At 38.1% G+C, this 27236-nt stretch overlaps 1 protein-coding gene across 7 annotated transcripts in view; it reads left to right on the forward strand.

Moving 5' to 3' along the window:
* The window catches only part of PIP5K1B (phosphatidylinositol-4-phosphate 5-kinase type 1 beta), a 94467-nt gene that overhangs the window by 18448 nt on the left and 48783 nt on the right, over window positions 1-27236 (forward strand). For 5 of the 7 annotated variants that reach the window (XM_087957789.1, XM_026675490.2, XM_087957787.1 and 2 more), the window contains exons 2-3: window positions 16678-16759; window positions 19285-19353. In XM_087957789.1, coding sequence (XP_087813915.1) covers window positions 19285-19353 — 69 coding nt within the window. In that variant the 5' untranslated portion in view covers window positions 16678-16759. The remainder of the gene's footprint in view (window positions 1-16677; window positions 16760-19284; window positions 19354-27236) is intronic. The other 2 variants (XM_087957790.1, XM_087957791.1) reach the window with 1 other exon arrangement.

Here is a 27236-nt window from a genome sequence, read left to right on the forward strand (position 1 = left end):
CTGGGGTTTTCTATAGTGGCTAGGGTTTTGGTGCCATTGAAGTTGATGCTATGACCTGTGGCTTTCATGTGTTGGACTAGTGAGGAAGTGTGTTCCAGCTTTTTACTGCATTTTTGTGTTCATCCAGGTGGGTACTAATTCTTCTATTGGTCTGTCCAATGTATGTGGCCGGGCATGATGCACAGGGGACTTCGTATATGCCTTGGTTTTCCAGGTTAATTTTATCTTTGGGGTTTCTAAGGATGGCTGCAATTTTTCTGTCTGTTTTGAAGGCAGTCTTGATGTGATGCCTGTGTAGTATCTTACTGATTTTGTCTGTAGTACCTCTTATGTAGGGCAGGACAGCTGTTCCATAGGTCTGTTCATCTTCTGGGTCTCCATTATGTCTCAGTGTGTTTTTGTGGATCAAGCCGGTGATTTTGCTTTTGTGGAAGCCGTTGGCTGTCAGTACTTTAGTCAGGGTGCATAGTTCAGTCTTTATGTGTGTCTTGTCTGCCAGGCATTTGGTTCTGGCGATTAGTGTTTTGGCCACGGAGTTTATCTGTGCTGGGTGGTGGTGGGATTGGGTGTTGAGGTAGCGGTTGGTGTGTGTTTTCTTCTGGTATCTGGTGTGTCCTAGTGTGCCATCTGTTTTTTTGTAGATTAGTACATCTAGGAATGGTAGTTGTTTGTTTGTTTCCGTTTCCATGGTGAACTTGATTTTGGGGTGTGTGCTGTTTAGGTGTGTTAGGAAATTGTTTAGGTTTTCTTTTTCATGGGGCCAAATCACAAATGTGTCATCGATGTATTTTAACCATAGTTTGGGTTTGTGGGTGGCATTAGCCAGGGCTCTGGATTCGAATTCTTCCATGAACAGGTTTGCAATGACGGGTGACAGTGGTGATCCCATAGGGGCTCCTTCAATTTGCTTGTATCTTTGTCCTTTGTATATGAAATATGTGTTGGTTAAGCAGTGTTCTGCTAGTTCCATGAGGTGTTTAGCTGGTTGGTATTTATTTTTGATGATTTCAAGAGTTTCTTTTATCGGGACTTGAGTGAATAGTGAAACCACGTCGAAACTTACAAGCAGATCTTGTTCCACGTGTAGATCTTTGATCATTTCCAAGAAGTGATATGAGTTTTGTACATGTGAAGCTGCTGTTTCAGCATGGGGCTGTAGCTGTTTTGCTAAGTGTTTAGCTAGGTTTTGTAGTGGTGCTCCTCTGGAGCTGACTATGGGTCTGAGAGGTATGCCTTCTTTGTGTATTTTTTGGGAGGCCGTATAGTTTGGGGCATCTGGAAGATTTTTCTCTTGGGATGATCGTCTGTTGGATCTCTTTGCTCATGTGGCTGGTTATAATTTTCTTCTTGGTTATTTTTTCCAGATATGTGGTTGGGTCCGTGTTTATGGGTTTGTATGTGGAGTCTTGGAGTAGGTCTGTCAATTTTGTTTCATAGTCTTTTCTATCCATTACTACTGTGGCATTCCCTTTGTCTGCTGGAAGTATGATTATGCTGCTATCCTTTTTTAGGGCTTGCAGGGCTTTTAGTTCTTCTTTGTGCAAGTTGCTTTTGGGTGGTTTGCTTGTGCATAGGATGTTAGTAACATGGTGTCTTATTCTAGAATCCATCATATGTGCAGTAGAATCCAACCTAACTTAATTAAATGCAGATGAAGCTTATAGAATAAGACACCAAGTTACTAACATCCTATGCACAAGCAAACCAGATGAGTATAACTCATATATTTTACTCAGAGATAAAATAATTTCATTTAACCAATAGAAATTAAGAATTGTCTCTGGGGAAATTAATTCCTTATGAATGTTTTGTGAAATTGTCAGGCCTCTGTTCAACACGACAGGTAAATTTTGCTTTTCCGAATTAAGGCTTCAAGGTTGAAATGGCTTTAATTGGGCTTTCTTTGAGTTAAAGCTGCAAGGCTGAGAAGGTTTTAAATTGGTTTAAAGGAAAAGAGGCATATTTCAAGGACTGTGTGGATTTTCATAAACAATATTTTCATTACAAAAAGGGCTGGGAGTATGGGAGTCTCCTCCAGTTTCTCTGTGAGCACAGATTTTTTTCCGATATTCTATTAAGGAGAAAGCTGTGGCCTATCATATACTTCTGTTATTAAGCCATCTTGATATTGAGGGATATTTCAGGAGGTGCAATAACCATGAAGATCTCTGGAAGGACCAGAAGCTGCTGGTAGTGACTAGTTAAGCAGAGAATAAATGACACATGATGGAAGTGAGAGTAGAAGGGGTTTTGCAACACGTGGGAAGAAATCTACCTAGAAACTCAAAAGTAGAAAAAAAAAACAGTGACAAACCAGTTCTGTATTGTTGCCAAGCAAATTACATGGAGAGGGCTAAAACATTCAGACCAGCTTGAATGTCAGTTAATGAGACTGCCTAAATCAAAAAGCACTTTACTGGTTGCAGGGGAGGAAAATTGAACATTTATGAATAAACCAGGAGCCAGGCAAAACTACAAAAAAGTCTGATATCATAAGTGACAATGTAGAAAAATGAGTTCTTCATTTTACAAAGAGAAATGCAATTGGACCTTGGAATATAAAAAATATACACCAAAGAAAACTTTAAATTCTCCTAGCAGAAATGAAGTGCACTAAATTGGATGCTAGCGGGTGTAGACAAATTGGAGTAGGTTCACCTAAGTACATAATAATATTCAGGATAAGAGATGGTGGCATAGTATATACCCATAGTTGGTATTCATGGTATGAGATTGTGCAAAACAGTGGAATGGAAAGAATATTTACAGAGGACATTGCTGACTACATGGTCAGTTCCAACCTAGGAAGCAAGAGAATCATATATACAGTATTAGATTTAATCAGAGGTTCTGACCAGTTCTGGAGAGCTGGTAGCAGAAATTTTGAGTAGATCGGAGAACTGGCAAATATCACCTCTGACTGGAGATTTTACAGTATCCTTCCCCTACCACGCCCACCAAGCCATGCCCACAGGACTGGTAGTAAAAAAAAATTGAATCCCACCACTAAATATCGGGTAATGATAGTAATTGGTTCTCCTTTGAATAGGCCATTGTTATTTAATATTTTCTCTCTATACATGGAAACTAAAATATCACTTTAATCATGTACTGTAACATTCCATGCTTATGATCATCAGGCATTTTCTCAACTTTGGGGAAGGAGAATTTCCTTAGTGACAGAGCACCTGTTTTCTGAATTCAGATTCAGTTTGAGTGCTTGAATCATTGAAGAATCATTGCCTTTTGGAGTAAGTCATTTGGTTTGAACTAACAATAAAGTAGCTTTGAATATTCATGTATGTTCTAGATTGGGTGAAAGCCAGCTGAAGGAGGTGTTAAATTCCTATCTCAAATCACAGAGCGTGTTTTTGTGTTTAATCATATCCTATCTTGTATTACTTAGTTTCAATTGGTAATGCTGAAGTTGAAGTTATAGCTTTTTATTTTTTTATCATTGTTTGTTTCCCTGTAGTCTTGGAGAAACACACGGGGTCAGTATAATAATAATAATAATAATAATAATAATAATAATAATAATAATAATAATAATAATAATACTTTATTTGTGCTCACAGACCAAAACACAAGTACAACAAAAGGAGAACATGGGAAAATTAGTCATGAACAATTGGTCACCAAAAACTTGACTGAAGGGAATTACAGCGTTCTCCTCTGATGGTTACAGCTCTTTAAAAAAATTTGGAAACCTGAGAAGTGATGTATGAGGAGCCATCCCCTAGACCAGGGGTTCCCAACCTGGGGTGCTCGCACCCCCTGGGGGTGCGAGACGATATTCCAGGGGGTGCAAGAAAAGTCCAGGTAAATAATAGGATATTGGCTATATGTTGGCATTTTTATTTATTATGCAATGGATTAACTTTGTTTTCATTTTAGAGTTAAGTATCGTTATTTAGTGGCCGTCACATAGCTGAAAAGATTCAATCCTACCATATATTTAACGCGTTCAGTAGTTCCTAAAGTCTAAATTTCAGGGGGTGCGAGGTTCGAGTGAAATTTCTTTAGGGGTGCGGGGCGAAAAAAAAGGTTGGGAACCACTGCCCTAGACAATATAAGAACAAATTACTAATGTTGGGTCTAGAAGGGTCTGTTTCAAGGAGAGACAGTAACTTAGATCTGCCTGCGTTATACATAGGGCAATATAAAAGGACATGCCCCACAGTTTCAGCCTCAGCTCTGTCACAGGGGCATAGCTGCTCGTTAATCGGGAGCCTCTTAAATCGCCCATCCAGTAGTGCCGAGGGCAAAACATTAAAGTGAGCTAGGGAGAAAGCTCTTCTATTCTTGGGAATGGTTAGAGTGTAAAAATAGGAAGCCATCCTCAGTCCGTAATTATTAAATTGGCTTAAGATCAGAGGGAAGCAAGTTTTGTTAGCTCTGGCTCATAGATATTGCAAATCAATGTCCACAAGCCGTTGGACTACCCTAAATTGGGTGTCCTTCAGGCCATAATCTCCCAGGGCATCCCCTGTAAAACGTAGCAGGTGTAATTTCTTCATCAGCTCCCTCTCCCAACGAGAAATATGAGAGTCAGCAAACACCAGGGAGAGGTAGCTACCAGGAACTGCCAGAAAGAGCACCCGAAAACACCATTTAATCCACACCATACATTCAACTGATCGAGTGCCCAGTTCCAGGTACATCAGAGCAAAACCAACACGAGGAAGACCCAGAAGTTTTCTAAGAAAGACAGCCTGGGTTCTTTCAATACAATCCTTGAAGCCCCGTATCCATATGGGAATGACGTAAAGAGTTTGAGCCAAAGTTTTGGCTTTGTAAATACGCAGAGCAGAAGGAATAAACTGGACTCCTTGGGTATAAAAAAATCTTAAAATCTGCTGGTGACTACAGGAGGACGAATTCAGCATCTGGGTTCAATGTCTAGTCCAAGCACCACTGTTCTGAAATTGAATACCTAAATACTTAAAATGGAAAACCTGCTTAACAGCATTACCATTGATAGCCCAGTTATACAATTTCTGGGCTCTATAGAGAACACCAATACTTTGGATTTGTCATAATTAATGGACAAGTGGTTCTCAGCACAGTAAGAGCCAAATGCAGAAAGTAATCTTTTCAGACCTGGCCTTGACAATGAAAGGAGGGCCGCATTGTCAGCATAAAGGAGAAGCGGGATCTTCGTAGTTGACAGCTTTGGGACTCAATACGTCCAATGTGAAAGGCCAAGTCAGATAAGAATAAATTAAACAAAAGAGGAGCCAGAACACAACCCTGCCTTATTCCGTTCTTAATCGGGATAGAATTTGAAAGTTCTCCCTGCAAACCACACCTGACCTGACTAGAGGTCTGGTTGTACAAGGATCTAATTAGGAACAGAAGACATCTATCGATAGAACTTTTGAGCAGTTTTGACCACAAAAGTCCCCTAGGGACTGAGTCAAACGCTGACTTTAGGTCGATAAAAGCAGTAAAAAGTTTGCCACCTGGTATGGTAGTATATTTATCGACCAGGTGCGCTTAGACAAAGCAATGGTCCAGTGTGGCACAGCCTGCTTTAAACCCAATCTGTTCAGCACCAATAATATTGGACTCCTCAACCCAAGTGAGGAGTCTATGTTGCAGATATTTAGCATACAGTTTTCCAATGATGGAGAGCAGGCTTATGGGGAGATAGTCGGCTGGGTTGTTCCTATTTCCTCATTTAAAAACTGGAACAATAATTGCTAAGCTCCAGAAGGTAGGGATCCTGCCAGAGGGATTGATATGCGTAAAGAGTCTTGCTAAGAGAGGAATCCACCACTTGGGATTGGATTTAAGCAAATCAGGGAGTATAGCATCAGGGCCAGGGGCTTTGCCTGACTTGAGTTTGGAGATAAGCTCGGTAATCTCAGCCTGAGTCACAGGTTGCCAGTCAGGAACTGCAGGAGGCAGCTGTGGCCCAAGCACGGTCGAACTTATTGATGCCTGGAAAATTGCCAAGAAATGGTTTTCCCAATCTCTGTTGGAAATACAGCAGAGAGGAAGTTCTTGATGACCTGGCAAGGAGCTGGCAACAATTTGCCAAAATAATCGAGTGTTCTTCTGCTGAATGGAGAAGAGAATTCGATCCCACTTCTCTTTCTCTTTACCTTTCTTTTTCTTAGCAATTAGTCCTTTATACTCCTGCTTCAAGCGATAGTAGTCCTCTGGTGGGCATCCCCTCGATTACGATAGAGCAGGTAAACCCGATTAATCTGGTTCCTGAGCATCAGACACTCTTTGTCAAACCAAGAATTACTTCTTGGATGATATGGACCTCTTGGCCTATGGACGGCTCCTAACTCCCTTTGAACACTATTAATTAGTGATTCAAAGGCCGAGATTGTCCCTGGGCCACTACTTGTTAGGGCCTGATTGTATAGGCTGAGACACTCTGGAGATGATAAAAAGGAGTGGAACTTTCTTTCAGTATTAGAAGACCATTTGATCCTCCTTGTATATGAGGCCACATAGGGATCTAATATCTGGGGACCCCTAGGGAGATGTATATTTGAGGAAAGCCCAATGATTGTAACCAGGGGGTAGTGGTCACTCTCCGTAAGGCAGTCCACATAGAAAGCACGGACTGCCTTTCTAAGAAGCTGGGATACCAGCACAAAATCAATAACACTACTCCCACGTGAGGAACTAAAAGTAAACTCACCAGCTAGATCACCTAGGGTACTCCCATTAAGAATTATCTTATTGTGTTGGGCTGCTAAAAGGGCTAACTGAATGCTAGCAAAATTTGTTAATTCATCCTTAGAATGTCTGGCTGAAATCAGGTGTCCTATGGCCTGGAAGGTTTCTTGGGAGTAGAGTGCCTCAATCGATGGGGGAACTTGGACTCCCATCGGGCATTAAAATCGCCCTCTATAAGGATGCACAGTGCTGGGAATTTAGTTTCCATACAAGTAATGTAATTCTCCAGCATTGAGCCTTAGTATTAGCTTGCCTCATCATCAGGGGAAGATAAATGTTGAACACTAACAGTTTGCTGCGTCCTCTCTTAATTAGGAACGCCATAACTAAAGAGCCACAGGGGGGCAGCTCCGCTGTCTCCACTTCCAAAGAAGTAGAGACCAAGCAAGCTAGACCACCCTTAGGCCTTCCTGTTTTCGATTGTCTGGTGACGGCCAAGGAAATGACCGTAAACCCTGTAAGTGATATCATATTGCATGCCCAGGTCTCCTGAAGCAGGACCACATCAAATGAGTGAATATAGTTGGCAAATTCTGTGGTACCACACCTTCTCCTCCTGCTATGTTCCATGAAAGGCACTTAAGTCAGACATGATATTCTTCCGATTAAAATCGGAATTCTGATTTTTTTGGGAATCGCCCCCCCTTCCCCCCTTCTTCTCCTCCTTCCCCTCCCCTCGGAGGCCCCCTGAGTCAGGAGTTGCTACCGCCGGCGCGGCTCCGCGCGGCTCCAGTCCCACGTTGCCTCAGGAAGGGAAAGGCAAAAAGAAAGAGCCGTGGCAGTGCTTTGCAAGGAAAAGGGAGCTGGGCAGCCACAGACCAGCCGTCTCTCCGTCTGACGGCCTCGGCTGAATCTCTGCCTCCCAGCGCGCTTGGTCCTCCACCCGCAGGCTTCCCTGGCCCCTTGCTAAGCGGGTTTTCCGCCCCAGCCCGGCAGGGCCCTCGCTACCTTCCCCTCGCCTGGCCGGCCGGGCTCCTTGGGCAACCCGGCTGCCTCGTGCCGAGAAGCGCGCTGCCAGGCGGGGGCCACACGGCGCAGGGCAACACGCCACCGCCCGACCCTGGCAAGGGAAAGCAGCGGGCGCTCCCCGGGTGGCGGTCTCGGCCCCGCCACCAGGGAAGCAGCTGCCCAGCTCCGGAGCTGATCCACACCTGACCGGCTGGAAAGGAAGAGTGTGTAGCGTTGGTGTTGTGTGTGCGATTTCTTGGCGCGTGGCGCAGGGTCTCTTTTGGCCGGCCCCGATTTTTTTTTCAGAGGGGAATATCATGTCTGTTAAGTGTGCAGGTTTTTTTTTTTTTGCCAGATTTAATAGTCATTCTGTGTGATTAATTTTTCCCAGAGCACCCTTTGGATCCAAAAAGATACACCCATTGTTAAGTGGCAGGGTCATCCTCTTAGGAGGCAAAGGCAGGGAAGGAGGGAGGGGAGGCGAGCCTTGTTCATGGGGCTATAGGGCTCTAAGCGCACTCCAGTTAGTACTTGTGGCATTCATTGGTTGCTTAGCTGGCAAGTATTCAGCAGCATCAACAGACGGAGTTTGAAGTAGCCCTGGATCTTCAAATTTACGAATTAGACATTCTGGAGAGAGCGCCAAGGGAACTTCCGTTGGTAAATCGGTATAAACTTCCTGGAGTCCAAGGGAATCCTTACCAGGTAGTGAAAGACTCCAGAGCTTGGATTTGACTGCATCCAGACACTTTGTGATTTGGGCCCTTTCTGATTATGGAAGCGCACAAAAGGAGTCGAAGAGCTGTGTCTCCTCCTGGTTCCAGAAATTGTCTTGACATAAGTCAGTCTCATAAATAGATGGAATCCCAGAGGCACTGACCTGGGACTTATTTACTAAAGAACCTTGGGTGCCCTGGGCTGGTGTCGCTTCCTTTGGGGCCATTTCTTCCCAGCTGATCAAATCAAGGGAAGCTTCCTGGTAAGATGTTACTCGCTGCGGGGGGTTAATTTGACCGATTGTAGGAGGAACAGTCAGGCTACTATCTGAGAGGATGCCAGCTGGAGGTTTTGCGGGAATAGGTGTATAATTAGTACGTGATGTAGTATCCGAGATGGCATTCAAGGTTGGCACATTAATATGTGCTGCTGAGGATCTTTTGGGGGCAATAAATCTCCTGCCATTCACAAATTGTCGATTACTGAAGAGTGGCTTAATTGACATATCTTTGGAGACTCTTTCTGGCAGAATGCCGAAGGATCTTAACAGGGATCCTCTTCTGAAAAATAGTTTTGGGGTGTTGGAGTTGTCAAAACTGAATAGCATTCTAGTGCAGTATTCAGGAGAGGGTAAAAGTTCAACCTTCTTCAAATCATCAGCTTTTAGCCCCAATACTGTAATATATGGCCCCTCGCCAGCTGTGTTGAACCCCAGTGAGATAAGTTGCTATTAATGGGATTAATGATGAGGGCCACCTATTTTGACTGTAAGACCAGGTGACTGTTTGCGTCAAAAGATGTAAAGTTCAAACTATTGGTAGGATAGAGAACCCTGCCGCCGCATCAGGCTGCCGAGCGGTCAACCCAGGGCTCCCACTGGTAGTCCAGGAAACTAAGTAGTTTAAAGTAATTATTTTATCAAGCTGGAGCTGAATGCTCGCTGTAGTTTCTGCAACCAAAAAATATTGCTGAGCCAAAAGTTCTGTAAGGATGGGCTCATTTAAGGATTGGTTGGGGGCCGTAGTTTTAGATAAGCCTTTGTTCTCAACTCAGGGGGCGATGCCCTCAACAGTCGGAAGATCGTGACAACCGGCAGCAGCCAGACAAAAGGGAGCAGAAGCTTTCAAATCGAGAGGCCGAGCTAAAACAAAGTCCTCAATCTTGGATTGCTTCAGAGAAGGTTGAGGAGCCAAGTCAGTGAAAGATCTGCTCCTTTTCCTTGTTTCATTATATTAAGTAGCACAATAGTGGGGGAGCTGTGTAATATAGCATAGAGTCTAGTCATTGAAACAAGTCTTAAATCTAGAGGAAAAGGAATCGGGAGTCGAGAAGAAACGAGTCCTAATGCAAACAATGGCAGAGCTCCTCACAAGTATACCAAGGATCCTGCCCTCCTGACAGAGCAGGGAACATGAGTAAATAAAAATGATAAAATAATAAAAAGAGTGGATAAAAATAGAATCAATCAGATAAGAGAAATCACATCAAAGCTAGGCATTGCTAGACTTCCAGTTAGAGGAGTAAGATCTGTAGAACAACAACAACAAAGAAGCAGCAGCACGGCCCTCCTATAGCTGAGGCCCAGCTCGGGCTTTTTTAAAAATACAGCTAAACCATAGCTGAAATATAACTAAAAGTGAATTAGTGATCACACTGCAAAAATTTCAAAAATGTAAAGGGTTTAAAAATAAAAATTTGAAGACTAAGATATGATAGAAAAATAGCCTTAAAAGCAGATAATAATTAGAATAGGTTAATTTAATCTTAGTTAAGCAGAGAGCCTACTTGCCTGCTGCTCCCATCTCCTCTCCCCTCTTCTCCTTCATCACCCTTTTCCAGGATCAGTAAATAAAATATGAATATATTTTACTTTTTAAATACCTTCGTCGTAGCAATTACAATCAGTAGGTCACTTCCTGGCAAAAAGTATTATAGTGCTTTAGTGTTTTATGCTTTGGGCATGATTATGATTTATTTTTTATAATTATTTAAATTGTATTTTTATTCTGATATCCACTGCTATTAAATTAGCCACATAATATTAAGAAAGATGAGGTGAAATGCTGCTGTTGAAAAAGAAGCACGTCCTTATTTGAAAATCGTTTGCTTGCACATGAAATACCTTTTGCTGGCTGCACTCACCAATTATTCCTACTACAGTTAATTATATAAAGACTTCCTCTGGAAAAAAAAGTCTTGGTCATGAATAAATGAAGAAACTTTATTTCTATATTTAGGTGTCATTCCTTTCTGCTGAAACATGAGTTTGATTATTCATATGGATTCTTTAAATACAAAAGCTTTTAATGGTCTTAATAATTCCACATGTTTAACCAAGAATTATTTTATTCTGTTTGTTGGATGGCATTTAATAGGATTTCAGTTGGCATGTGACTAAATGGATATGTGTCTGAGCAATCTGGTTCATTCCTGCAACTTATAAAATCCAGAGGATTCATCCAGAACTTCAACAAAACAGTCTTTCTCTATAGTTCCTTGCTTTTTAGTAAATGCTTGTCTGAATAATGTCTCAAGTAGATCTTCATAAGTAGCTCGCCCTAATAGTCCTCTATGTCTTAATTCTTATTTATTTATTTATCAAATTTATATGACCATCATCTCATAGAAAATGATTCTGATTGGCATACATCAATCCAACAAAGTAGTAGAAATATAAAGCAGTCATTGTTTAAAACTGTTATGTAATCATTATTAAAAAGAATTAAAAATGATAAAAACAAAACTAAGAGTGGAAGAAACTAATAGGCAGAGGAATGTTAACAATAAGTGAATTATCCCACTATTTCAACCCTTCCCGGAGTCTTCAAGCCTGTTGGCATTGCCCCCATAATATATTTTTCTTGTTTATTTATTCTGAAGTTTATGAAAAAACTGGTTGGCATCATGCTGGGCAGCTCAAAAACTATGGCACTCCAGGAATGTCCTTTTGCTGTAATCAAAGAGCTTCTGCAAAGAAGTGACAAGAATTGGTGGACATGCATTCCAACAAAAAACTATTCTGCAGATGAAAAGGAAAATGACCCACTGTGCTGGAGGTGAAATTAAGGAATCAAATTGGACAAAATGTACACTTAACAAATACAGAATTCTTGTTGATTTGAGAACCAGGGCATTTAATTTGTCTTAAATGATAATAAAACTTTTAGGCTCATTTCCTTAGACGCACCCAGAAGTAAAATCTTTTTTTTTAAGTGGAGCTTGATCTTTGGTGATATCATGGACACAACCATGCTGTTTTCTTGGCAGTAGCATGAACATGTTTTGCTGTCTCCTCCTCCTAGTTCAGTGGTTCCCAACCTTTTTTTCGCCCCGCACCCCTAAAGAAATTTCACTCGAACCTCACACCCCCTGGAATAAAAATGCCAACATATAGCCAATATCCTATTATTTACCTGGACTTTTCTCGTACCCCCTGGAATATCGTCTCGCACCCCCAGGGGGGTGAGAGCACCCCAGGTTGGGAACCCCTGTTCTAGTTCCTAGTTTAGGCTGCACTCTGATGTTTCTCATTGCTTAGATTAAAGTTCTGATCAAGCCCAGTTCCACCTAGTTTTGAACTCAGGCAGGATTAGCCAAGGAGAATACTTAACAGAGGAAAATTCTTTTAACCTGTGACTCATCGGGTCATCATCCCATCTAAACAGAGAAATAGAATGACCATGGGCGGGCAAAATAGCAATGGAAATGGGAACAATTTCTGACTTTCTACTGACTTCCCCATTGATATTGCTTGTGAAAAGCTGGTAGGGAGTGCCAGAAATCACTCCTCTTTCTTAGCTGTCCTCCCTATTTTGCTGAGTGGAGGAACAAAGGGAGTCATGGACCGTAATAAAATTGCACCCCCATTCCCGATCCCAACATGTCCCTAAGGGTCCTCTCCCTCCAGGGAGAAAAAGGGCTTACCCATTGATTGTTGGTAATCTCAGCCAGCCCTACCTCAGAGGCAGGCATTCAAGTCGCTTCTTCCCTCCCCATCAATTGCTGTGTAATTTCATATTTTAGCCTCTGTTCCAAAGTAGTCCATTGTTGCTCTAAACCTTCCAGTTTTACCCAACTGAAGATTACAAACAAACACAAGAGGTTTTGGTATACAGATCTTATTTGGTTTGTGATTTTTCAGATAATAATGGGAAGGGCAAACAAGTATTACAAGTGTTAAATTAGGAGGCATTGTTTTTTATGGCAGACGGCAATGCATCATTTTTCTTTCAAACCCTAAGCTGTTTCTTTCACATATCTATACACACATACAGATGTGGACACACACATGTGATATTTTACCAAAAGTTGGAGACTCCAGATTTATTTAATTCAGTTTAATTTGCAAATGTAGTTCTGCTAAATAAATCATTGCCTTCTTTACCTTGGCAATATGAATTCCCACATTAAAAAAAAAAGAATTTTCTTCACATAATTTGGGAATAAGCAAGCCTTTGTTACATCCCAAATATTCTTCTTGGACAGAAAGTTCAAGGCTATATTGTACTTGGTTTGGTTTAGTTATTTCAGGATAGCATTGAATTAATTTTTCTGAAGACACTTCCTTTTAAGTTGGTATGCATAGAAATATGCTTTGACAGCCAAGGGGAAAAACTGCATATAAATCCACTTCCATCTAGGCAGAGTGCAAGGATAGATGAGAGAGTCTGCTTGTTGTGTAAACAGTATGATTCTTTGATGAGGATGTAAAGGCCCTTAAATGATCATAGTATGTAGAGTTTATTAAGATCCAGCATGGAAAAAAATATTTTACACTGGGTATTCCCTAAGTATTAGGAATTTACTAATATCTCCCATCATGGGATATTCTGTGGAAGAACATAAAAGTATAACATGTTAAAAACTGATATTTGGCACTGGAGGGAAAACTTTTTTTTTGTTGCTAAGATTTATTTAGTATCCAATGCAAATGATTATATAAAAGAATTTAAAACAATATTATATAATGCTTGGTCATAGCATACTATTTGCTAGCTTTGCATTTAAAAATAGCTTTATTTTCTTGGAATATAGTTTCGGTAGTTAATTAATTGCTCATTATATATTTCTAATCTATTACAGTGAAAAATAAATAGGATCTTATGCCACCATAAAGACTAAGTAGTATATAGTAATATATAAAAATTGTGTCTTAATTAGTTAAAGATACCACAAAGTTGTTTAATGTTGTATTATTTAAACTATCAGCATTGCATTCATTACATAAATGTTACCAAAATTGTCCAGGTACAATGTTATATGGTTATGTGGGATAACTTTTTAAAATGTCATTATATTAATACTTCTAGGAAAAAATATTGAAAAAAATATTTATTTTAAAGCAGCCCTGTAATTAAGCCCAGTTTTACAAAAGTTGCTTGTCACAAGGCTGAGATGCAGTTCTCAGTCATCAGATCTTTTAGTACTTTCATCTCTTTTTTGTGGAGGGGTGGGTATATTCAGAAACTAGAAACAGGTTACCATATGCACTGTTTTGTCGTTGAAGAGTAGTAAACTTGATTGCATGAACAGTAGTAAATTGCTTATTTTCCCAGTTACTAGAGAAGTGGATAGAAAATATAGAACCGTTTCCATTGTTTTTGCATGCAGTCCATTTTCCTATTGGAAGCAAGATCTTAGAAGCTTGATAAGTAAATCTAAGATTCGACAACTGATTATAACCCTATAAGTCCCCTTTCAAAACATATGTGGTTTTGCTGTTGTAATAATATTCTTTTTTTAATAAAAATTTTATTTGGTTTTCACAAAACATAATACAAGTAAAATTTCTTTTTTTGAGAATAGCATGGTCCCGAGTTATCACTTCTCCATACAGACACAATTTCAATTTCATATTCATCTTTGTGTTCTATTCCATATCTTATTACTATTTTAACATTTTCTCAATAATTTTTCCCTTCCCTTAGTTTTCTCAATCTTACTTTTAATTATCTCATTCCTTTCTAAATTCAGTTATATATATCTTTTTCTAAGTTTCAATATCTTTCTAATCATTATATTTATACTTTTGTCTGTCCTGTTTCAATTTCATATTTTCTTTTCTCATTAAACAAAATTTTCCCCTGTAGTTACTGATTGGAGTATGACACCTTTACATTTTTTAATTTTTATCTCTTCAACTCTTATTTAAACTTCAATTTATGCCTTTACAATTATAACCTTCAATATAACACATAACTTCCAGTCAAATTCTGCTTGGTACATTCTTAAAATACGTACTAAGTTCTTAAAGAAAATATATATATATATAACAATAATAAATAAAATACGTATTCTATTCCAATTCAGCTCTATCATTAATGTTAGTTATAATCTTTAACATCTTTAACATTTCTTTTCAATAGGGTATCATACTTCTAGGAACACTTATAATATTTCCATAATTTTTTCATATTTCTTTCATATTCCTCTTCACTTAAATTTTTATAACATATTAATGATAATTAAAATGTTCCCCTCCTTTCCTCATTCCATTCTCTCATTCTTTTTATTTCATTTATTTATTAAACATTTCATTCCATTACAATGAGTATTTTATCTATCATTTTAATCACACTTGTTTCATATTTTCAAAGTTCATTTCTATTTCTAATATAACAATACTATCTTATGTATCCTTACAGAATCCCCCATTCAATTAAATTTTTACCCATTATCTCTGTGTCTTCTAAATAGGCTTATACCCTTAATCTTTGTACGTTTTCCCTGTTTCTCTATGTCCTGTTTCTGTCCTTTATAATTTCTTTTCCTTTCCCTCTTCCCCCTCTTCTTCTCCCTTCCCTTTTTTGATCCCTTCTCTCTCTAATTCTGATTCTCTCTTCTGTAATCCTCTCTTCTGTTTCTTCCTAATATTGTAATTACTTTTCAAACTATTCTTTTTTGGGGTTGTTTTTTCAAATCTTAAATTTTTCACTCTCTTTCCCCCCTTTCCTTTCTTTTCCCCGCATAGAAATACTTGGTCATTGAAGATGGCTTCTTCTTTGTCCCGCCCTTCTTGTTCTACAGGCATTTCTTGTTGTTTCTCATAGTTCAGGATCTCCATTTCCAAAAATTGAAATATGAAGCCAAAAGAACCTCCTCCTTCTTGTGCATCTTTCTGTTTTTTAAGTTCCATTCTCAGTTCTTCCAATTTATTGTTGCTTTTTCAGTTTGACCCAGTCAACCATTTAAAAAACTTTTAAACAACCACCCGATTAATTTTAGTCCTTTAGATCCAATAGCCAAAAATCCAAAAATCACCAAGTAATCCAAATAATCCAAAGCTGTTTCTTCTTGCTTCTTTTTTCCACTTTCTTTTCCTAGGGTTCTATTATCTTGTTACAAAGTTTCAGTTAAAATGTATCTTTTAGGAATCTTGTTAAAGTTTCACTGTTAATTTCTTTCACTTCCAGGTGGTCTCCTCCATTTTTCCAGATCCCACCCTTTTATTTTTTTCCCTTCTTTTAAAAGTTTTTGAGAATCCAGAAATCTTTATTATCCCCTTGACATTTTATTTTCAGCTTAAATATCTGTTAATGTCAAAGTGGATTTTTGCCAATTTCTTGCTTAAATCTCTTAGTTGTCAATATAGGGAAGAAAAGAAAAAAACACCAAATCCTTTCCCTTCCCTCTCTTATTCGCCGCTTCAAAGTCTTCTTTGGGAGCAATGTTATCTCCTTCAATATATTTTAGTAATGTTCTGCAATGTAACATGCATCTATTGCTTTCCGTAAATGTGTAATGGGGGACTCCTTCACATACAACTGTAATAGAAACTGCCCATTATGATTGTATGTTGTGATGGTTATAAAACAGGTCGATCACGTGTTCGACACAACTTTATAACTTTTTTCACAGGGGTCATTAGTGCAGTCAGTCATAAGTGCGGACACTAACGTCGTTAAGGAAACGCCACAATCATAAATACGATTCCCTGCTGGTTTTCAACAAAACTCATAAAATGCGGTCATATGCCTGCAGGATGCTGCAAATGGCCATAAATGTGACCACATTGCCAAGCGCCTGAAGTGCGGTCATGTAACCATGGTGTGTGTGTGGGGGGGAACTGGCTATCAGAACTTCAGATCTGGATCGTAAGTCCCCTTTTTCGAGTAGGTTGTAAGTCAAGCACCACCTGTAATTAGAATGATCATAATTAATGTATGAATGTAATAACACATAAATGATTATATTTTATATATGTGTGTGTGTGTGTGTGTGTAGGGTCCTGCTTTTGTTTCATTGTTATTCTGAAAAAAAAATTTTTTTAAATAATTAACCCTGGTTAACAAAGTACTTTTTTTTAAACAGTGTCCTGGAAAAATCGACAGCATCAATGAAAGGGCTGATTCCCTCTCTCAACTGCAGGCTGTTTTTAACATAGCTAAGAAAGGTACTTCCATTCTAATATTAGTAATAACAGTATTGTTATATAACTTGTTGCTGTTATATAATTAAGCCTACTGTAAGTATGGAAAAATATATTTGTGATTACAGGTAGCCTTTGATTAAATATGGAACCAGAATTTCTGTTGCAATATAGTGTTGGGGGGGGGATGGGCGTAGACGGGAATGGCACTGTGGCAACATCTGACTGCAACTGGGCAGGCAGTTTCCTGCCTTGGACCACACTCGCCCTATCACTTAGGCTCTTGAGGGGAAAAAAGCAGCAAGAGTTTATGGGGGTGACTTGTGACTTTCCCTGATGGCTTTCCCATTGACTTTGCATGTGGGAAGTCGGTAGGGAAGGTCTCAAATGGCAGGTGTGGTCATGGGCTCTCCAACTGTTGTAAGTGCAAGTCAATTGCCAAGCGCCAAATTGTAGTCACATGACCATGGAGATACTGCAATGGCCACAACTTCAAGGACCTGTCATAAGTCTCTGGCATTCAGCTCTATTGTAATTTCGAAGAGTCATTAAACGAATGGTTGCTAAAGTATGCAAAGTCTGGGCAGTTTCTAAACGCCTTGTTTTATGTCCATAGAATTTAACATAGCTTTTTGGTTGACCAAACGATCAGCAACCTAAATAAGAAGGACATGCATTTTGACTATAACATGTTCAGTGTAGGCATCAGTCTGTTAACTAGCACATTTTAATTTCAAAGAAGAGTTTAGTAAAGTAGTTTAGTATTTATAGCATGAACTGTGAACCTCCATCTTCTAAATGTGGCTTTGCAATCAGCTTGTAAACCAGATCAGCTATTTAATGAACTTCCTTAAATTAATATGTTATCTATGAGAGGACATTATGCCCGTTATGTAGTAAGTATATCAGCTTGCAAACCCACTCCAACATTTTGGTAAATGCTTTTTTTTCCCTAAAAGAGATGGACATTTTGAGTCTAGGATAAAGGAAATGCAATCATATTCTCTATCCGTTTATATGTTCACCAAGATACCCAAGAAAGCTTTTCACTTTGTCAAATGATGATTGATATATGGTTGGTTGGGACACAGGAGATAGACTTTTCAGAAACCTATACTTACTCATATCTTTATGACTTCCGTGCTCTTTGCTTGCCACTGAATTTTTAAAAACTTTTTAATTGGAATTTATCTTGGTGGGTTTGCTAATATTTTTCTTTCCCTTTATTTGCTCTTTCATCTGTCTCTTTTCGCTGATATTTGTGCATGTTCTATGCATAAAGAAATAAGAATTATGTTAAATATCTATTGTTGGTTATACAGCACCCTTCCACAGCTACAGAATGGGAATGATCCAGAGATACTTTAAGGATCACTGGGAATGTTGCGTATAATTTATGTATAAAAATTCATCAGATGTACAGTAGAAGCTAGACACCCATCTGTCTGGGATATTTTAATTCCTGCACAAAGTTGAAGGAGCTGCTTTGCCTAAATAGGCGATGATTCTATAGTTGTCCTCCATGAAATAGAAACAGATAAATACACAAGGGTTTGTATACTTGTATAAACTCTGAAGCCAAACAGACCTGAACAAATCTCCAGTTATGCTAACCATATAGGTTAGGATTATAATTTATCCATGCAATCCAGGGGGCCATTAGGGTGAGTGTAGTGACTATAAAAAATGATGGCCTTCACTGATTATTAAGATAAGATAGAGCTATTAGTGAAAAATCTTTCAGTGCAAATTTTAGGTTTGTCTTGTGTAAGATTCCTATAAACATTTTTTCCTATAAAGGAGCTAAGGGTAGCTCTTTATTATATTCCATGTGGCTTTGGTTGCTGTGTTGTTGAATTCATTTGTTGGAGAGACATGGTTTGACTGATATTACTCATGCTTCAATAATGATCAGGTTAGGAATGCATTGCTTCCCTTGGCAAGTATTGGTTTGATTCACCATTAGAGGAACCACATTATTTACCAGCACTGGCTGTCCTGAGCATATTATCAACCTGGTATTCAGAGAAGTACATTGCTATTGATTTGTTCCCAGTCTCGTTGATTGATTTTAGTATTTAAAACCTTAAAAGGACTGGGACTAATACATTTGAAGGATTACCTTTTACAACATGAATCTCCCAGCAATTAAAGTCTTTATTGCAGCTCCCTTTCTTGTTCTCTCAGTTACTATTTTTCAGGCATCAGATGAAATCTTTCCAGGGTTGTTATTACTGCTGTGCCTTTTAATAGCATTTAGAATATTCTATAACGCTGTGATTATCCAGAGGTAAAATTTGGCTTAGAAATTAGGGCTCCCCAAATTATCCAGAGAATGGGGAAATAATAACGATGTCCATAGGTGTCAATTTATAATCTACTGTCTGCCTAGCTTAGCGGCCTACCACTGATTATTGATTTTAAACTAGTTGCTGTTTATACATTGATGTGTTATATTTTAGATTTAATTTAATCTGACTGCTACCTTTCTGGGAATGGTGAGTTAGGACACTATAACACACTACATTTGTGCTTTTAAATCTTTTCAGATGCAGACTATAGCTGAAAATGGAGACCCCCCTTCTGAAAAACAAAACGAGGAGAAAACGTATAAAAAGGTTTGTAAAGTTTCATATCCTTTTTGAATGATTCAAAATAATTTCATTTTTTTAACAGCTTGTGTAGAGTGCTAGAATGGACCCTCTTTTGTGCTTTATGGTTCTTTGAACACAGGAAAATATCTTTGGATACATAGAAGATTATTACTATCCAGGTATGGGCCAGCCAATCAGGCAGAACCTTCTGGAACATGAGCCTCAAACCAATGCCTTTCCTCTTGCTTTCTGAAGAAGAAAATTAATCACCACAAAATCACTTCTTAACTATTCCTATTTTAAAACATTAAGGGTACTGCCAAACTTATAGGCCCTAGCTGTTGGGGGTGGCTCTTTCTGATCCTCGGTGCAGTAAAAAAAAACAACAGTGCCAGACCTGCGAGAGGACAAAGGAAAAAAATCATCAAGGCAGAATTGTATTTATTTGTATAAATTGTATTTAATTAAAATATTGTTTGTTTCATATCTTACCTTTATTATTTTTATCAACAACTCAAGGCAGAAACACATCTAATACTCCTCCTTCCTCCTATTTCTTCATAACAATAACCCTCTGAGATGGGTTAGGCTGGGAGAGAGTAACTGGCCCAAGGTCACCGAGCTGACTTTCATGGCTAAGGCAGCACTAGTACTCATGGAATCCCCATGTCTCCAGCACGACGAATGGAGAATCCATAGCTGGGTTGACACATGCCATTCTGCCCATTTCTAGCCTGGTGCTTTAACCATTAGATCAAACTGATTCTTATTATTGATAATAATATTAATATTAAGGGCTACTTATCAAAGGAATGTCTTTAAGTTGAGGTTTAGATTGGATCTGTCACCTCAAAAGAACATTTTTATTTGGTTTCTGGTTTCCTATCAAATCCCCAAATTCATGTTGGTACATTGGACTCAAAATAAACCTTTAAATTACTACTGTAAATGTTTTGCTTAGAATGTCAGTGCTATTTATTTGAAGTATTTCAGCCTATAGTTATACTCTAAAAAGCAATATACAACCAAAAGCCAAAGTACTTCAAGGAGTTACATCATAACAGTAATTAAAGTTTTAGTTTAGAGCAGTGCTGAAGAAATACAATATAAAACACTGGACTACATTAAATAACAATAACAACATAATAATTTTAATTAGTAAACTCCATAGTTGAAATATATTATATCTATAAAGAGATGAATCAAAAACATCATTAGAAAAACATATGGCTCTTGGGCACCAAACAAAAACAATAGCCTTAAATGGTATAATCATGTCGTGTGATATAATTACATTTGTAAACTGGGTTTTATTATAAGAACAAAAAGGCAAATTAAGCATATAAATCAGTACATCAGGTTTAAATCTCAAAATAGTGATCCACAAAACTTGTAATGGTGAAGTACTTGTTCAATTATAGAGAGATTAACTTTCTATAATATGATAATAATTGATGAAGAATGAGTGTTCTTCAATTCTTATTATTTATTGATTGATCAAGCTTATATGGCTGTGCATCTTACCAAGGCAACTCTTGTTGGTGCATGGTAATAGATAAAAAATATAAAAACAGTGTATACAAATTTTAAAAACTCTGGTAAAAAATATACTAAAAAACTCAAAATACAATCAAAGCAGAGGGAAAATAAGAAATTCCCCCTCAACAATGGAGCTATCTTGCCAAGGGTCCAGTTCCTTAGGAGCCCCAGGCCTAGTCTCATAACCAGGTCTTGATGGCCTTTTGGAATGTCAGATGGGATGTGGCCGATCTAATTTCGGGGTAGGGGAGGAAGGTTCCACAAGAAGGCACATCTCCCTGGGATCCACCAAATGTAGATCCCTGGTTGATGGTATCCACCGCATGCCTTTTCTGCCAGATCTGATGGGGCAAGCTGATGGGGAAAGGTTCTTCAGACAGCCTGGTCCCACACCATGAAGAGTTTTAAAGGTTTAAACCAGCAATTTGAATAGGGCACAGAAGCAAATAGGCAAGCAGTGCAGATCTTGGATAGAAGTGTAACATGCACTATTCCAGGAGCGTGCATTACTGCCACGTCACCACATTCTGCACCAATTGAAGTTTCTGGATACTCTTCAAGGGCAGCCCCTTGTACAGTGCATTGCAGTAATCTAATCTGAAGATTATTATGGCATGAGTAACCTGTAAACAGGATCTGCTGATTCAAGAACAGGCGCACATGGCACACAAGATAAAACTGTACAAAGGCCCTCTTAGCCATGACTGCCATCTACTCACCAAGCAGCAGTTATGAATCTAGGAGAACCCCAAGATTGCATACTGAGACTGTCTGGGATAGTGCAGTCTCATCCAGCATCAAAGATGGCATAGTCCTGGAGCCAGAGGGGCCTGAAAAGCCACTTGGTCTTGTGAGGGTTCAGCTGAAGCCTGTTGTTCCCCATCCAGACCTTCGCAGCCTCCAGTCACCAGGATAAGATGGTCATGGCTTCATTTATTTGGCTAAAGATTGAAATGTAAAACTGAATATCATCAGCATATTGATGATACTTCACCCCATGGTGATGGATAAGCTCATCCAGAAGCCTCCTGTAGATGAAAGGAGAAAGCATCAAACCCTGTGGCACCTCACTTAGGCTAAGGGTAGGACTTCTCCTCCTCAGTCATGAGTGACTGAAATGGATTCTTTTTATATATATATATATATATATATAAAGTTTTATTTCAGTTTTCCACACTTTAAAAACATCTTTTTTTAGTGAGCAGCATAATTCCAGGTTTTCACATTTGCATACAAACATGACTTTAATTACATATTCATCTTTCATATTTAATTTCATATCTTACCATTACATATTTTCTATTATTTTTCTCAAATACTTTCCTCAAGCTTATTTTATAAATTTTCAATTCATTTCTTAACCTATTTCTTTTAACTTTAAATAATTCTCAGATCTTCATATTTGTTGTACTTTGTACTTTTATCTGTCAGGTTTCCAATTTCATCACAAATTCTTAATTCATCATTTTAAAAATTTCATCTCAATTCAAACATTTGAAAAAAGTTTCCCCCACAATTACCACTTAGAGTGTGCCACCCCTAATGTTATATATCATTTAATTAGTTCCCCTTTAAATCCCAGTAATCATTTAACTTTTTAATTATCACCTTAAAAATTACCTTCTAGCAACTACATAACATATATACCTTTTAAGTCAGATTCCGCGTGGTACTTTCCCCTTCAAATACATCAAAAACATTTATAATTTAAAAAAGAAAAAATAATCTATTCAATTCATCATCAAAACTGATATTAATCTCATTCCAACAATCCTCATAATTCATTTCAACTATATTCTATAAATTCATTGAACATAGTTAATAAACTTATAATTTCTCTTTTTTCACGTTTGTTCCATTTATCTCTGTATACAGTTTAACAAAAAACAAGTATTCAATAACAAAATAGTATCAATTCCAATCTTTCATTTTAATAATCTATATTTTCCTACTTTCTAAATAATTTTTTTACTTCTAATACATTTATACAACACCTCATCACCTTGCAGAATCCCCTTTCTTAACTCTTAATTAACCATTGTCTCTATGTCTTTTAAATTAACAATTTCTTTTCATTTTTATTCGATTTCCATATTTCTTTTATGTCCTGATTCTGTTTCTTATTACTTCTTTTTCCCTTCATTTTTTCTTCCTTTTCTTACTACAGTTTTTATACCCCTCCCTCTTTAAAGCTTCCTTCTGCAATTCCCCTTTCTCCTGTTTCCTTTTACTTTGTTTGGTTTTCAAAATATGGAATGGATTCTTAAGGGGAAGGAGGCAAACCAATACAACATTGGTCATGGTCAGTGGTATTAAAAGCTGCCAATAGGTCAAATACAGCAAGGATATAAACACTGCCCCTATATCTTGTCTCAGGCAATATTTATCTTCCCAAAATAGTTGAGATTAAACACTACAAAGGCTTCCATACAAAGTTTCTTTATTGTATTTTATCAGGCATCCTCAAGGTATAACTCACAGTTATGTTGAGATTCATCTAATGTCCAATCTTTGCATTGTTGTCTTGAATAGTGTGAAAAGATAGTTTCATCCCATAATGATACAGCAAGGGGAGACTCCAGCACAATGCTAGGTCCAGGCAAGAATGACTGAAACTCCCCCCCCCCCCCAACCCAACCAGAGGTCAGTTCAGTGACCAATTAGTATTACAGATGTGACCACATGGCATGAACTACATCTCCCATGAGGCATTCCCTTAAGGGGACAGATCCCATTCCCAACTAACTATATACTGTCTAACCAGCACACCCTATCTAGGTCATCTATAAGCATGACCAATGCTGTTTCTGCCCCGTATCTGGGTCTGAATCCCGACTGGAAAGGGTCTAGATAATACGCTTCCTCAAAGGCTTTGTAAAACGGCTATTTCACTATATGAAATAGTGGATAAAAAATTGTCCAGTATAGTGGGGTCCAGCACTGACTTTTGTAGCATCAAGCTTATTTTGCAACTATAAAAGGATGCAATCTTTTATTATCCTACTAGTTTTGTAGCCACGGGTATATAATTCAACAGCATTTGCAAGATTTACTGTATAATATAATATAAAATTACAATATTCCAAAACAAATTTAATATATGAAATTATTTAAATCCAAATGACAGCTGCCTTGATATATGACCACATGACTATTTAAACTGTTGGACATTTTTTTTATTAAACAATTTATCTTCACATGGAAACACAACACATAAGGGGCAACATTATGTTGCAACCCATATGGTGGAGTTCAATTTACCTTCTTTATAGCAAAGAATTTAAAATGACAGTAACCATAACCCAAAAACAAACTAATAAGTAGCTAACCGGTCATCAGTCATTCCCATTCATCTTATTATTTCTGTCCAGCCGACACCAGTGCGGTTGGAATCTGTTTCTCTAATTATATTAGCAAACATATTCTCTATATCATTGTGGTATATCATTGAAAATAAATCACAGTATACTGGAATATTTGAAACAACATGGGATAAATAATTATTTCATCCTACATTGTTTCAAGTATTTCAGTATTTGTTTTTAGTTTTCAATTGTTCAAGAATATTTTGCTATAAGCTCAGATAATTTATAACATTCTGTTCTCCAAATCTAAAATTGTGCTCACTTCCATTGATTTGTTCACATTTGTTCCCGACTAGTAACTATTTAAAGTTGGGTCTCCTAATTCTATCATAGTCTTGAGGCAGCAGCTCCTGTCTGGGGATGAATATTGTTGGCTTACTGTTAATTTAATGGCATGGCCTCAGCCATTTCTAGGATGAGAAAGGATGAAGTCTTTTCCTGAAGAGAGCTCCCTTTCATTACTGCTAATCCTGCCCTGTTGCAGCATATCCCACAGTTCAGCAAATATGATGCAGTTGCTCACTCTTGTATATAAGCTAATATTTGTTTAATGAAGTCTGTGTTTACTCTGTAGAGTTTAAGGTGGTTAGGAAGAGGTAATTACTTGGAAGTTCAAGTTCTGTAAACTAAAACTAATGTGCTGAAGCAGTTTGCAGGGAAAACCCCTTCGAATAATTAGGAAAGAAATTGATCTTAGCTCTTTTTCCCTCAGATTTTCTTTTCAATCTTCAAAAAAAAAAATTTGGCCTAATTTTTCTGGGCTTTTGTCCCCAGAGTCATATTAATGAATATGCAGGCTTCTGAACTTTGAAGTAAAATAAGCATCTGAATTTGCACCTTTAAAAACAGCTGAGTAATTTTAAAGTGAGTTGAAGAATATTCAGAATATCGGTATGCAAACCTAAGAAACAGAACAGTTTGGTTCACACAAAATTTTGAGCCCATATGTAAATCTGTTCCTTTTTATTTTCTGTGCTTTAAAGTTATTGTAATTGTTTTTTTTCTTTTTGCAATAAATTACTTGCTTACATCTTAAAAGACGATGCAGTAAAAGTGCTACTCTCAATTTGCCAGCAAATTTGGGAAACTCAACACTGGCCACAGAATTGGAAAAGGTCAGTTTACATTCCTATTCCAAAGAAAGACAATGCCAAAGAATGTTCAAACTATCACACCATGGCACTCATTTCACATGCTAAAAAGTTATGCTTAAAATCCTACAAGCTAGGCTCCAGCAGTATGTGCATCTACCAGAGGTACAGGCAGGATTTTTAAGAGACAGAGGAACTAGAGATCAAATTGCCAATATACGCTGGATGATGGAAAAAGCTAGGGAGTTCCAGAAAAACATCTACTTCTGCTTCATTGACTATGCTAAAGCCTTTGATTGTGTGGATCACAACAAAGTGGTGAGTTCTTAAAGAGATGGGAGTACCAGACCATCTTATTTGTCTCTTGAGAAATCTATATGCGGGTCAAGAAGCAACAGAACTAGACATGGAACCACTGATTGGTTCAAAATTGGGAAAGGAGTCCGGCAAGGTTGTATACTGTTGCCCTGCCTATTTAACTTATATGCAGAGCACATCATGAGAAAGGCAGGGCTAGATGAATCAAAAGTTTGAATTAAGATTGCCGGGAGAAATATTAACAACCTCAGATATGCAGATGATACCATTCTTAATGGCAGAAAGTGAAGAGGAACTAAAGAGCCTTTTGATGTGGGTGAAGAAGGAGAGTGCAAAAGTTGGCTTGAAACTCAACATTAAGAAAACTAAGATCATGGGATCAGGCCTTCTCAATTCTTGGCAAATAAATGTGGAAGAAATGGAGATAGTGACGGATTTTATTTTCCTGGACTCCAAGATCACTGAAGATGGGGACTGCATCCAAGAAATTAAAGACGCTTGCTCGTGGGGAGGAAACTATGGCAAATTTAGACAGCATACTAAAAAGCAGAGACACCACCAACAAAAGTGCACATAGTCAAGGCTATGGTTTTCCCAGTTGCAATGTATGGCTGTGAAAGTTGAACCATAAGAAAGGCTGAGCGCCTCTCTGGTGCTGGAGAAGACTCCTCTGAGTCCCTTGGACTGCAAGGTGATCAAACTGGTCAGTCCTAGAGGAGATCAACCCTGACTGTTCTTTAGAAGGCCAGATCCTTAAGATGAAACTAAAATTCTTTGGCCACCTAATGAGAAGGAAGGACTCACTGGAGAAGAGCCTAAGGCTGGGAAAGATTGAGGGCAATAGAAGAAGGGGACGGCAGAGAATGAGGTGGTTGGATGGAGTCACTGAAGCGGTAGGTATGAGCTTAAATGGACTCTAGAAGATGTTAGAGGACAGGAAGGCCGGGAGGAACTTCCATGGGGTCGCGATGGGTTGGACACGACTTCACAACGAACAACAACAACTTACTTATAATATACAAAATAAAGGGCATTAAAGAATTAGGATTCCTCAATTCTGCTTTATAAAAACTAATATGTTTACATCTAAAGATTATTCCTTTTTCTTAAATGATTCATTCTCAGCTGTAACACTTTCTAAGTGGTTGCTTATGCTTTAGCATTGTTCTTTTTTATATAAAATTTATTCATTTTGTAGTAATACAAGTAGTAACTGCATCATTTATCGAGGCTTTGTTCTATTTTGAGAACACTTGATCTATGAAAACAGGAAGGACTCATGGTACTTTTGATTTGACATTTCATCTATAAAATAAAACATAATTATACAAAAACACATGAGATCTTTTAGTATTTTCCATGCACTATCATTTAGGAATAATAACAGCCACTGCTCATTGTGTTAATGGATGCAGTTCATTGATTTGGGGAAATCTAAATCCATCAAATACAAGATGGTAGTTTTAAATTAAATATTTATTTATTTAAGACATTTGTATAGCTGCCTATCTCAAATCAAATTCTGGGTGGTTTACAATCCAGAAAAAAAGCTATATACAACAAAATCCAGAAACAATAAATAATTACTAAACCT

The sequence above is a fragment of the Notechis scutatus genome, chromosome 2, assembly GCF_049901735.1.
Source record: "Notechis scutatus isolate UNSWTSFEM ecotype Mainland chromosome 2, rNotScu1.2, whole genome shotgun sequence".
Classification (NCBI taxonomy): domain Eukaryota; kingdom Metazoa; phylum Chordata; class Lepidosauria; order Squamata; family Elapidae; genus Notechis; species Notechis scutatus.